The 13,035-nt window shown below is 46.0% G+C and overlaps 1 protein-coding gene across 2 annotated transcripts in view; it reads left to right on the forward strand.

Annotated features, from left to right (window-relative positions):
- Positions 1 to 226: 226 nt before the first annotated feature.
- Positions 227 to 13,035, forward strand: part of LOC138736690 (uridine-cytidine kinase-like 1) — a 111,312-nt gene continuing 98,503 nt past the window's right edge. For both annotated transcript variants that reach the window (XM_069886584.1, XM_069886583.1), the window contains exon 1: positions 227 to 483. In XM_069886584.1, coding sequence (XP_069742685.1) covers positions 272 to 483 — 212 coding nt within the window. In that variant the 5' untranslated portion in view covers positions 227 to 271. The remainder of the gene's footprint in view (positions 484 to 13,035) is intronic.

Genomic DNA, 13,035 nt, shown 5'->3' on the forward strand with positions numbered 1-13,035 from the left:
TACGTGGATTGGAAAAGATGGGTGATTGATTTTAGATTAAAAAAGAGTTTTGCCGTGAAGGCTCTTGATTGAGTCGAAAGAGGGAAAGCGAATACAGAAAACAGGAACGACTGGCAATAACCCAAAGTTGGCCTTGGAGTCGAGAGCCCAAATGCCAGGGATGTTAGTCACTGAACCCAAGAGAGGGGGCAGTAAATAATCACAGGGTGGGTGGGCAATGTGGGGCCAAGTGGATTGGATTGTTCTTGTACAGACGAGACAAGCAGAGGATATGAACTTTGCACGATTCTACATTTCTGGGAAGAACTTGAGAAAACTACAACTGCTCCCAAGGACTTGGCGCGGCAAGAACGTACGTCCTCGCGTCATCCCCTTTCCGCGCGGCTTCGGTCCACGCTGGAGGAGAAGAGCGATGGCTGGCAACGTGAATCAGATAGCAGTCACGGGAGAGGACGAGGAGAGAAGCATCTCCAGATCAGACAGGTACTTCCAGCACAGTGGTGGGGCCGTGGGAAGGAGGCCTGAGTTGGCAGCGCCCTCGAAACCCGCAGTTTCACTGATGCCCCTCAGGGCAGAGAAGGTGGCGCGTGGTGGAAAGGAGCAGGCCTCGAGGCGTGACTGGAAGGGGATGGGGGAGGGAGGGGAGGGGGGAGGGGAGGGGGTGGGGAGGGACCCGGGAACACAATGGGGGGCGGGAGAAGGGGAGGGGATGGGGAGGGAGTGGAGGAGATGGGGGAGGGAGTGGAGGGGATGGGGGAGGGACCAGGGAACACATGGTGGGGGGAGGGACCCGGGAACACATGGTGGGGGGAGGGACCCGGGAACACATGGTGGGGGGGAGGGACCCGGGAACACATGGTGGGGGGGAGGGACCCGGGAACACATGGTGGGGGGAGGGACCCGGGAACACATGGTGGGGGGAGGGACCCGGGAACACTGGGGGGGGGGGAGGGAAGAAACCCGGGAACACTGGGGGGGGGGAGGGAAGAAACCCGGGAACACTGGGGGGGGGGAGGGAAGAAACCCGGGAACACTGGGGGGGGGGGGGAGGGAAGAGACCCGGGAACACTGGGGGGGGGAGGGAAGAGACCCGGGAACACTGGGGGCTGGGGTGAGAGACCCAGGAACACTGTGGGGGAGGGGAGAGACCTGGGAAGACTGGGGGCGGGGGGCGGGGGGGAGAGACCCGGGAACACTGGGGGCAGGGGGGGAGAGAGACCCGGGAACACTGGGGGCAGGGGGGGAGAGAGACCCGGGAACACTGGGGGCAAGGGGGGAGAGACCCGGGAACACTGCGGGGGGGAGAGACCCGGGAACCCATGGGGGGAAAGAGACCCAGGAACATGGTGGGGGGAGAAAGAAGTTTTGAGAACACGATGAGTGGGAGAGAGACTGGGGTAGTTGCCCGGGAACACGGGTGGGGGGGGAGGGGCAGAACCTGGGGAGGAACCCGGGGACGTGGAGTGGGGGAAGGATTTGAGAACACAAGGTGGTAAACCTGGGAACACTGTTTTGTGGGGGGGGGGAGGGTTACCAGGAACATGAGAGAGGAATGGGGTTGGGGGGAATACTGGGAACATGGAGTGGAACCTGAAGGGGGAAAGTCCCGGGAGCGGGGTGGGGGGGGAGAGAAGGGATCCTGGGAACACAGGAGGGGGGTAAATGTAAGAACATGGAGGGTAACCCAAGAACACGGTGGGGGAACATAACAGGGTAAACATGGTGGGGGTGGGTGTGGTGAGGATGACCCAGGAACTTGGGTTGGGGGGGCGGGACCTGGAAACATGGGGGTGGGAGGGGTGTGGGAACATAGGTGGGTGCACAGGAGGACCCGGGAACACAGTGGGAGCAGGCTGGTGTGGGAACCTGAGTGTGGTGATTGAAAGTTGATGATCCTCCTGACCATTAGAGGGTGTCAGACATTGAATGTCCCACCGTGGGTTAGATGCACAAAATGGAGGTGTCCCACGAGGTCATGAGTTGATAATAAAATCCAAGTTGTACAAAGGAACCCAAGTTTTTTATTACAATAGAAGGAACGTCATATGGTACCAGGAGTGGGTATCAGCAGGAGAGGTGAAAAGTATGAAGCTGCCAGATGCTGCAAATTAGACTGAGAATGTTGATCACAAGTGGTGGTTGTTCAATGATTCATGCAAGCCATTGGAATTGATAGCAAACTGGATGTCTGAAGATTGCACTGCAACTTACCGTGGCAGGACCTCAAGCACTAGAGGTTTTCAACACATTTGTTTTTGCTGAGGCAGATGACAAGGTTCAACAAGGTTATTGAGATGTTTGATGGACACTGCTCACCAAAGAAAAATAACATTTTCAAGAGGTACGTATTTCGCTCCCGCACGCTTCTGCAGGCAGAATGTTTTATTACTTTTTTAATGGACTTGAAATTGAAAGCAAGGATGTACAATTTTGGATTGCTGCAAGATTCAATGATCAGTGATCAAATTGTATTCGGAATTATTGACAAGAAAGTGAGAGAGAGATTGCTAAGAGAGCTGGAACTGTGAAGATATGCTGCACCAGTGAAGCCACAGTTATCTCTGTAGCAGGCAAAAAAGTTCTGTGAGAGTGCAAGAACTGGTGAAAACGAAGGCACAGCCACAGAATCTGGATGGACGCATAAACAGAACAAGACATGGAAAGCAACAAAAAGACAGAAAGATATTCAATTATAAATGATGTGGCACTCAACATGCACAAAAACAATGCCTAGCCTATGGAAAAGTATGTAATGTGCAAAGGACAGAATCGCTATGCAAAGCAATGTTTTTCCAAAGGGAAACAAAACAGGAGTGAGTGTGTGCACACTATTGAAAGAACTGCCCTCAGTGATACATTCTTCGTGGGTATGGTAATGCAGGAAAGTTTCACACCAACAGACACTGAACAGCCAAGCATGAACAGAGTTCAATAGGACAAGTGAACTGTCCATTTGCATGCAAATGGAGCAGATATTCCTTTCAAGATGGACACAGGGACAAAGGCCAATTTGATCTGTGAGCATGACATCTGGGCAATAAAGATAAAGCCATACATCCATCCAAATTCTTTTCAGCTCAAGGCCTACAATGGACTGCTCATTGACATAAAAGGCACATGTAGAATCAAGGTGAAAGGTAATGTCTGTAGTATTGTGTTTGTAGTTGTCCCAGATGGACATGCTGCTTGGTGACAAACCATGTGAAAACTTGGGCCTAGTCAAGAAGAAAGAGGAAATAATGGATCATTTTCCAAACCTCTTCAAGGGGTTTGTTGTTCTACTATTCACCTATAAGATACAGTTAAAGGAGGGTGCATATCCAGTAGTGCATGCCCCAAGGTGGTTCAGGAAGCTGCTTTTGCCATTCACTTTGGACCACTGTTATTTGGTTCTCTGTGTCCTTTCACATTCATCACAAGGCATCCCTGGGGATAGGGGATTCTGTCCTCCACCGGTGATGTCTGAGTTATGCTTGAGTGATGATGGACCTGCCCTAAAGCCTAATCAATACATTATGACTGCCTTAAAGCCTGATCAATACATTATGACTGCCCTAAAGCCTGATCAATACATTATGACTGCCCTAAAGCCTGATCAATACATTATGATCTTGTATTTAAACAAAATTAATCACACCTAATTTTAACATAATTAAGCATTATGTACAGCACAGTATGAGCCCTTCAGCCCCTGTTGTTGTGCCAACCTATATAAACCTTTATAAATTTATAAAAGACCATAGGAAAAGGGTATAAAACACATAGCCGCTCAATTTATAATGACCGTGGGAAAGACCTAGCAGCAATATCGAACAATTTATGAAGACCACGGGAAAGAACGATGGTGGACTTGCCCACCCAGAATTCCGCGCGACAGAGAAAGGGCTGTATGCATGGAGCACTCGAGGGGTTTCTCTGCTGCATGGTATTCTGGGGTGGCAGATCTGCCATCTCTCTCTCTCTCTCTCTCTCTCTCTGTAACTTTCCCATGCTCCTTTGGAAATTTATAAGGCTTACATAGGTTGACAAAGTTATATCTTTTTAATCTTTTGTTTCCTTCACATTCCTGCACTCATGCAAAAATGTCATCAACATGTCACTATGTCCCTTTCATACTGGGCTAATCGGTACACACAACCTACCTAGGTTGTTTCATCCCCAGCATGATTTGATGCCTGTGTGCCGATTAAGGAGCTCACATTTAACTATTAGATTAGCTGTCAATTACTAGGACAAAGTGCCAGTGTAAAAGGGGCTTAAATTAAAGACATTCAAAGTCAAAGTTCAAATTTATTTTCAAGAATGGATACATGACTTCACGTATAATCCTGAGATTCCTTTTTCTGTGGACCCGGCAGAATTTCTACTTAACAGTAGGGTAAACTGTACTCAAGAAAAAGTTACAGATAGAAAAGGTGGAAATGTAAATAAAAAAGGAAATGTAAACAAACTGAAAAAAGAATCAGTATATAATTTATAAAGTAAGAGTCCTTAAATGAGTCCCTGAAACTGTTGTTTCAGTGTCTGATGGTGGAGGGGTGGCAGCTGTTCCTGAACCTGGGTGGTACGGGTTTTCTGGCACCTACAGTGGTGGTGGTGTGCTTTCTTCAGAATGACAGTATTATGTTGGGTCCAGGAAAGGTCCAGGTGACTCCCAGGAATTTGACAACCCTTGAAGCTGACTGTTTTTAAAAAAAATTTTTATTTTTCACACTGAACCATACTGACCAAAATACACACAAACATTTCCCTCTTGAATATACACAGTCATTTTCTTCCCTTTTCCCCCCCTCCCTTCCCTCCCTCCTTCACCCCCCCTCCCCACCCACTCAACGTTCAACATATATGATACATTAAACAATGTCATCGCACAATGAAAATAAACAAGAAATTTGTGTCATCTACCTTTACATACTGGGTCAGTTCATTTCGTCTTCTGTCATTTTAGGTGGTGGAGGTCCGGTAGGACTTCTCTGTTGTGTTCCATGTATGGTTCCCAAATTTGTTCGAATACTGTGTTATTTCTTAAATTATGTTATTTTTTCCAATGGAATACATTTATTCATTTCTATGTACCATTGCTATATTCTCAGGTTATCTTCTAATTTCCAGGTTGACATAATATATTGCTATGCTCCGGAACTATGAGAAATACAATAAACACGAGGTTATGCATGATACAATATAATGTGTTACACAGTCTATACACCACGCCCCAAAAGTTAAATAAATGGGACCCAACAGTATCAGACAGATGTTTTCGCTGGAAGAAGGAAATGGGAACAACAGTACATGCAATTTGGGCATGTGAGAAAGTGGAAAAGTTTTGGGAAGATCTAAATCAGGTATTAAATAAAATCACAAAAAGCAACATACCAAAAAATCCAGAGATCTTTCTTCTAAGTAATATAAGAACTTGGACTCAATTTGGATGGAGCACAAAAAAGATTTATTATGATAGCCTTAGCTGTACCAAAAAAATGTATTATGTCAACCTGAAGCTGACTGGTTGATGCTCCACCTTGTCAGAGGACTAGAGGATTCCAAATATTTCAATCACACTTTTGAAAAAATTGGGAGATGAATAATCTGGTTAATACAGGCAACTTGGGCTGTTGTATTAATTGTTTGGTATATAGATCTCGTTAGTAAACCCCAGCATTTAACACTCATCTGAAATTGATGGGGAGCCATCATGTGCCTGAATTAAATTGTTTATTGTCATTTGCACAGAGGTATGATGAAAAGCTTCATTTTGCATGTTCTATATAGACAGCTTGCAAAAAGTCACCATGTTCTGGTGCCCTTTTGGATTTATAAAAAAAAACAGGAAGCAACATTAGTCATGTCGGTGGTAGCATTTGATCTTAACAATAACATTAATGCTAACATCAAAGTTTAGATTTATTGTCAAAGTACCTGCACATTCTTCAGGTGGGTCAGGATGAATTGGAGGGACAGGCTATAGCATCATCAGTGGAGCAGTTCCATCTATAGACAAATTTGAAATGGACCCAATGTCTCTGGGAGGTGTGTTCCATCACCAGACATTCAAAGTATAATGGAGGCAGCAGTTATTGAGACCTGTTATTTTCACCCTCTTTGGTACTGGGATAATGGTGGCTGTCTTGAAACCCACGGGATTAATGGACTGCTGCAGTGACATGTTGAAGATGACTATGAGGACCTCCATCAGTTGATCTGGGTAGTTCTTCAGCACACAACCATGCACGTTGTCTGGTCCCACTGTCCTGTGTGAGTTCACCTTGGATAGGGTTCTCCTCCCTCAAGGGGCTTGTTCATGAGGGGGACATGGAGCTTTCTTTGCCATCAGCCTTTTCTTCTCATCGAACCATGAAGAGATGTTCATTCTGTCTGGAAGGTAGGCGTCGTCTGGAAAGAAGGCGTCGTCCTTGACTCACAAGGTTGTCTTGTGGTCTTATAGTTATGATCCCTTGCTGCATGCACCTGCGTCTTCATTGTCACACAGCTGCCTATAGATATTGTGTGTGCACCCATGCTTTGCCTTCTGGACTGCACAGGAGATTTCAGCCTTGTTCTCTGTGTTTGAGCCAGTGGGGCTCACTGCTGTAGAAGCCTGGTGTTTCTTCTTTAAACCTTGCCTCTGATGTTTGGAGCATAGAGGAAGTTTGTTTTGAAATTCATCACCAATCTGTTGTGTATTCTAGGCATAGAAATACACTAGCACAAATAAGTGTGATGCTTCATTCATTCTTTATTACTAAACTAAAATGGTTCTCTGCAGCACACAATATAAATATAAATAGGCGTATATTTACAACACGATAGGAAAGGTTTGCAGGGATATGGTAAAAACACAGAAATGGTGGAGAAGCACAGCTGGTCTCGCAGCACCAGTAGGAGATAATGATATGGCCCTAATCCCTTATGGCAAATATGGGCAAGCATTGGATTGGGCCAAAGTACCTCTCTCTGTATTGTATAACTGTGATAGTCAGCCTGTGCTCTAACAGAACAAACAGCAGAATCACAGAGCATACAACCAACTTTATTATATTATGCTATCAGGAGCAAGGGTACAAAGAAGAGTGGACAGTATCACTCGTTCCCTGTACTGAGCCTTACTCAAAGCATTTTGGCACTCCTTATATGGTTCTTTAGGGCGGTGCATTTTTCACATTTTGTTTTTTTTTAACATAGGTTTTTTTGAAGTGGTTGTTCCTGTTTCTCATTAGCATCTGTCTTGGTGTTTTTTTCCCCCCTTTATTAGGAATGTAAATTAATTACATCAAGCAGTTAATCTCGTTTAAGTTTTGGATTATTTAAGGTGATGTCTTGATGTTTTGTTTTTAAGATGAATCAGGCACCTTTATGCAGCCTTAGTTTTGGTCTTATTATCTAATGCTAATTCTTTATCTACAAGGTTAATCAAATCTTTATCGCATGGAAAGTAGAGGAAGCTTCCCTTGTGTTTGACATTCCTGTGTAATATTTCTGCATCCTTTACATAACTCTTAATTCATTAATCAATCTGCATACAGTATAACTTGATCAGTCCCTCTGATATGCATCCCTTTTTATATGTATTGCCATTTACTTGTAGCATCCTATTTCTGCTTGGGATCTATGTTAGCGACCTTTCTTCCTTATCAATAAAATCTACAAATAAGAGACCTTAAATGAGTCCCTGATTGAGTTTGTTGTTGAGGAGACTGATGGTAGAGGGGTAGCAGCTGGTCCTGAACTTGGTGGTGCGAGTTTTGTGGCACCTATACCTCTTTCCTGATGGCAGCAGTGAAATCCTTGATGATTGTTGCTGCTCTCCGACATCAGCATTCCCTATAGATGTTCTGGATGGTGGGGAGAGTTTTGCCTGTGATGTCCTGGGCTGTGTCCACTTACCTTTTGCAGGCCTTCCACTCAGGAATATTGGTGTCCCCATACAAGACCATGATGTAGCCAATCAGCACACTTTCCACTGCATAGCTATAGAAATATGCCAGGGTTTTGGTGTCATACCAAACTTTCACAAACTCCTGAGGAAGTTAAGGTGCTGATATGCTTTCTTCATGATGCCATTAGTGTGTTTGGTCCAAGAAAGGTCGTCTGACGCAGTGTCTCCAAGAACTTAAATTTGCTCACCCTCTTCACCATTGATTCCCCCAATAATCACTGGATTGTATACCTCTGGTTTCCCCTTCCTGAAGTCAACAATCAGCTCCTTGGTTTTGGTGACGTTGAATGCAAGGTTGTTGTTGGTGCACCATTCCGCCAAGTTTTCAATCTCCTTCCTGCATGTTGACTCTTTCTTTATATCACTACCATGGTATCGTCAGAAAATTTGAGATGGTGTTGTTGTCGTATGAAGCCACACAGTCATAGTTGTAAAGCGAGTAGAGCAGGGAATTAAGAACATAGCCCTGTGGTTCTCCTGTACTGATAGAGATTCTGGAGGAGATTTTCTTATCAATCCTCACTGATTGTGGTTTGAAGGTGAGGAAATCCATGATCCTCTTACACAGACGGGTGATGAGTCCCAGGTCGGAGCTTGCTGATCAGTTTTGAGGGGATGATGATGTTGAATGCCGAACTTTTGTCAATAAAGAGCATCCTGATGAATGCTTCTTTGCTGTCCAAGTGTTTCAAGACTTGGTGTAGAGCCAGTGAGATGGCTTCTGCCATAGTCCTGTTGCTGCATTGGGCCAACTGGAACAGATCATATTGCCATTCAGACAGGAGCTGATATGCTTCAACACCAACATTTCAAAACACTTCATCTATGTTTATGTAAGTGTTACTTGTTAATAATCGTTAAGGCTGATTATACGTTCTTCTTAGGCACTGATATGATTGTCACTTGTTTGAAACAATGTCAGTCATTAAGTTTGAGTGAGAATTATAGTGCTGCCTTGGGATTTTTTTGTATTTGTCAGATAAGGCAATCTGATGGGAGGGCATGAATTTGCAATGACAAAAGCAACTACTGGCAGATTCTAATGCCCATTAACTTGTTTTGAACTCGCAAAGTAGTTTTGTATTTATTTGCTATTCATGTAAGCTTGTCAAAATAATTTTCTGTGATAACAAATCCAAAGTAGTTCAGTCGTTTGACATTCATAACTGTCTCAAAGCTCCTAAATCTCATTGAGTACAGAAACTTTAATTTGTGGAACTGCAATATAGCTTTTAGAACAATCATTAACAGCTCTAAAAATGGTCTAGCAGTACAATTCCTTTAGAATGAGTTGAGATACTACAAACTAGAATATATGATGCTCTAGCAGCGGCTACACTGCTAACTGAAGGATCGCACAACCAGATGGGTTGAGTTCAGTGAGCAAAAACTGATTTATTGCAGGCTGCCTGGCTGGTCTTATACTCCCAGCCCGGACCTGGCTGAGAACCGCGCTTGAGGGGAGGGGGGGGGCCTTGACATCACTGGGGTGTCATGTGGGTCCCCAAACGCAGGCTTCTGAGCCCGGTGCCGAGGTCGGGAGGAAACCCCCAACGGTGCCATTTTGGCTGGCTGCCCTGCCGCGTGCGTGACAAGCAAGGTCAGTTTGCCTGCCTAATGGCGTACCACCACACAGCCCCCCCCCCCCCCAGAACCGGCGCCAATGTCCTTTTATGCCGGGCGGCCTTGCTTCTTGGGTTGGGCCACAACTACTGGTTTGGTGGGGTCTAGGTGGGCTGGCTTTAACCTGTCCACCATAAACCGTTCCCTCTTACCACCGATGACCAGTGTGAAAGTAGATCCTGAATGCTGGACGACTTTGTACGGCCCTTTGTATGGTCTTTGTAGAGGTGCTGTGGATGGGCCCCACCTGATAAAAACGTACTCTGCGGAGTACAGCTTGCTGGGGATGTAAGAGGTCGTGTGCCGTGTCTTGGTGGGGGTGGATATATGAAGGAGTCCAACTGGGCCCGGAGGCGGGGAAGTAGATTGTGCGGTGACTGCTGGGGGTTGTGAGGTATGTTGACAAACTCACCGGGTAGGGCTAGCAGTGCACTATAGTCCAGCTTGTCTGATGACGCCTGTAGGTCTTTTTTGGGTGTCGAGCAGATGCCCAGGAGCACCCAAAGCAGCTCGTCCACCCAAATGGGGCTGATGAGGCGGGCCATAAGTGCTGACTTAAGGTGGGGGTGCAATCGCTCGACTAGCCCATTGGCCTGTGGGTGATAGGCCGTGGTTTGATGTAGCTTGATCCCCAGCCTGTTGGTGAGCTGTGCCCAGAGCGTAGAGGTGAACTAGGAGCCCCGAACACTGGTGTGGTGGTTCGGGACGCCGAACCAGGGAACCCAACCTTTCAAAAGCGCTCAGGAGCAGGAGTCTGTGGAGGCATCTGGCATCGGGATTGCCTCAGGCCAACGAGTGGTGCGGTCTACCACTGTGAAAAGGTAACGGTTACCTCGGGAAATGGGCAAGGGTCCGATGATGTCCACATGTATGTGGCTGAACCATTCTCGGACATGTTCGAAATCTTGTACGGGCGCTCTGGTGTGCCTGTGTACCTTTGAAAGCTGGCAATGGATGCAGGTTCTGGCCCGGTCCGCAATCTGCTTCCGAAGCCTGTGCCAGACGAAACGTTCTGCCACCATACGGACCATGGACCTGATGGAAGGGTGGGAAAGGTCATAGATATGGTGGAAGACTTGCCTGTGCCACTGCTGGGGAACCACTGGTCGCGGGGTGCCCATGGAGACATCACACAGGACGGTGCCCTCATCGTCAAGAGTCAGGAGGTCTTGGAACTCCAGGCCCGTGAATAGGGATATCTTGTGTTTCAGCACTCTATCATCTTTTATATCCATTATATTGGGCGTGATGAATGGGGATGTAAAAGTGAGCTTTTTTTACTTTGTGTATTGACTTGAACAGAGGAACAGCCTTAAATGGATTATGGTTTCAGTGAGATTTATTATGGTTCACTTTTGGTAATTCTAGCTATTTTGGGCATCTCTGTGACAAGCTTGGTCTTTTTAGCATATAGACATACATATAGCATAGTAACAGGCTCTTCTAGTCCATAGGCCTGTGCCACACAAATGACCTAAAATGCCCATACATTTTGAAGGGTGGGAGGAAACAAGAGCACCCAGGGGAAACCCACGCAGATAGGGGAAGAACGTACAAATTCCTTACAAACAGTGCTGGATTCAAACCTAGGTTTAGTCCTGCATTTGCTATGTAGTAGTCAGACAAAAATCCTCTGAAATTTAGAATATTTCCCATTTAAAAAGAAAAAACTTATGAGAGAAGTGTTCTGAAGTTTTGTGATAGTATTTGATCATAATCTTTCACGTGAGCTCAAAGTTATTCAGTGGACACCATGAGCAGGAAAGGGCTTTGGCAAATACTAGAGCGCATCGGATGCCCCCCAAAGTTCCTCAACATGATTATCCAACTGCACGAAAACCAACAAGGTCGGGTCAGATACAGCAATGAGCTCTCTGAACCCTTCTCCATTAACAATGGCGTGAAGCAAGGCTGTGTTCTCGCACCAACCCTCTTTTCAATCTTCTTCAGCATGATGCTGAAACAAGCCATGAAAGACCTCAACAATGAAGATGCTGTTTACATCCGGTACCGCACGGATGGCAGTCTCTTCAATCTGAGGCGCCTGCAAGCTCACACCAAGACACAAGAGAAACTTGTCCGTGAACCACTCTTTGCAGACAATGCCGCTTTAGTTGCCCATTCAGAGCCAGCTCTTCAGCGCTTGACGTCCTGTTTTGCGGAAACTGCCAAAATGTTTGGCCTGGAAGTCAGCCTGAAGAAAACTGAGGTCCTCCATCAGCCAGCTCCCCACCATGACTACCAGCCCCCCCACATCTCCATCGGGCACACAAAACTCAAAACGGTCAACCAGTTTACCTATCTCGGCTGCACCATTTCATCAGATGCAAGGATTGACAATGAGATAGACAACAGACTCACCAAGGCAAATAGCGCCTTTGGAAGACTACACAAAAGAGTCTGGAAAAACAACCAACTGAAAAACCTCACAAAGATAAGCGTATACAGAGCCGTTGTCATACCCACACTCCTGTTCGGCTCCGAATCATGGGTCCTCTACCGGCATCACTTACAGCTCCTAGAACGCTTCCACCAGCATTGTCTCCGCTCCATCCTCAACATTCATTGGAGCACTTTCATCCCTAACGTCGAAGTACTCGAGATGGCAGAGGTTGACAGCATCGAGTCCACGCTGCTGAAGATCCAGCTGCGCTGGGTGGGTCACGTCTCCAGAATTGAGGACCATCGCCTTCCCAAGATCGTGTTATATGGCGAGCTCTCCACTGGCCATCGTGACAGAGGTGCACCAAAGAAGAGGTACAAGGACTGCCTAAAGAAATCTCTTGGTGCCTGCCACATTGACCACCGCCAGTGGGCTGATATCGCCTCAAACTGTGCATCTTGGCGCCTCACAGTTCGGCGGGCAGCAACCTCCTTTGAAGAAGACCGCAGAGCCCACCTCACTGACAAAAGACAAAGGAGGAAAAACCCAACACCCAACCCCAACCAACCAATTTTCCCCTGCAACCGCTGCAACCGTGTCTGCCTGTCCCGCATCGGACTTGTCAGCCACAAACGAGCCTGCAGCTGACGTGGACTTTTTACACCCTCCATAAATCTTCGTCCGCGAAGCCAAACCAAAGAAGAAGAGTTATTCAGTGGGCTACTGACTTGAAATGCCTACAGTTTTTTTCTCCACACATTGCTTGATCCAAGTCTCTCCCTGATTTTTTTTTAAATTTCAGGTTTCGAGCATCTGCAGTTTTATTATTATGTACTTTGACATTACATTTGCTGTTATAATCTAAATATCTTGGAATCCTTTTTCAGTAAAGTGGCAGCAGTGTTTTTTTTTATGGTAAGGTAAGAGAAAGGTTATTTGGCCTATTCCAATTTTTGTACATTTTTTAAATAAAGGGTGGAATAAATGGTAGTTCTTTATTAAAAGAAGCACATGATCACTGATAAATATCATAAAATAGTATGTATACAAAGCCAATTTTTTTGCATTCATTCTTTTTTATCCCTGGTTGTGT

Source organism: Narcine bancroftii, chromosome 6 (assembly GCF_036971445.1).
Source record: "Narcine bancroftii isolate sNarBan1 chromosome 6, sNarBan1.hap1, whole genome shotgun sequence".
Taxonomy (NCBI): Eukaryota; Metazoa; Chordata; class Chondrichthyes; order Torpediniformes; family Narcinidae; genus Narcine; species Narcine bancroftii.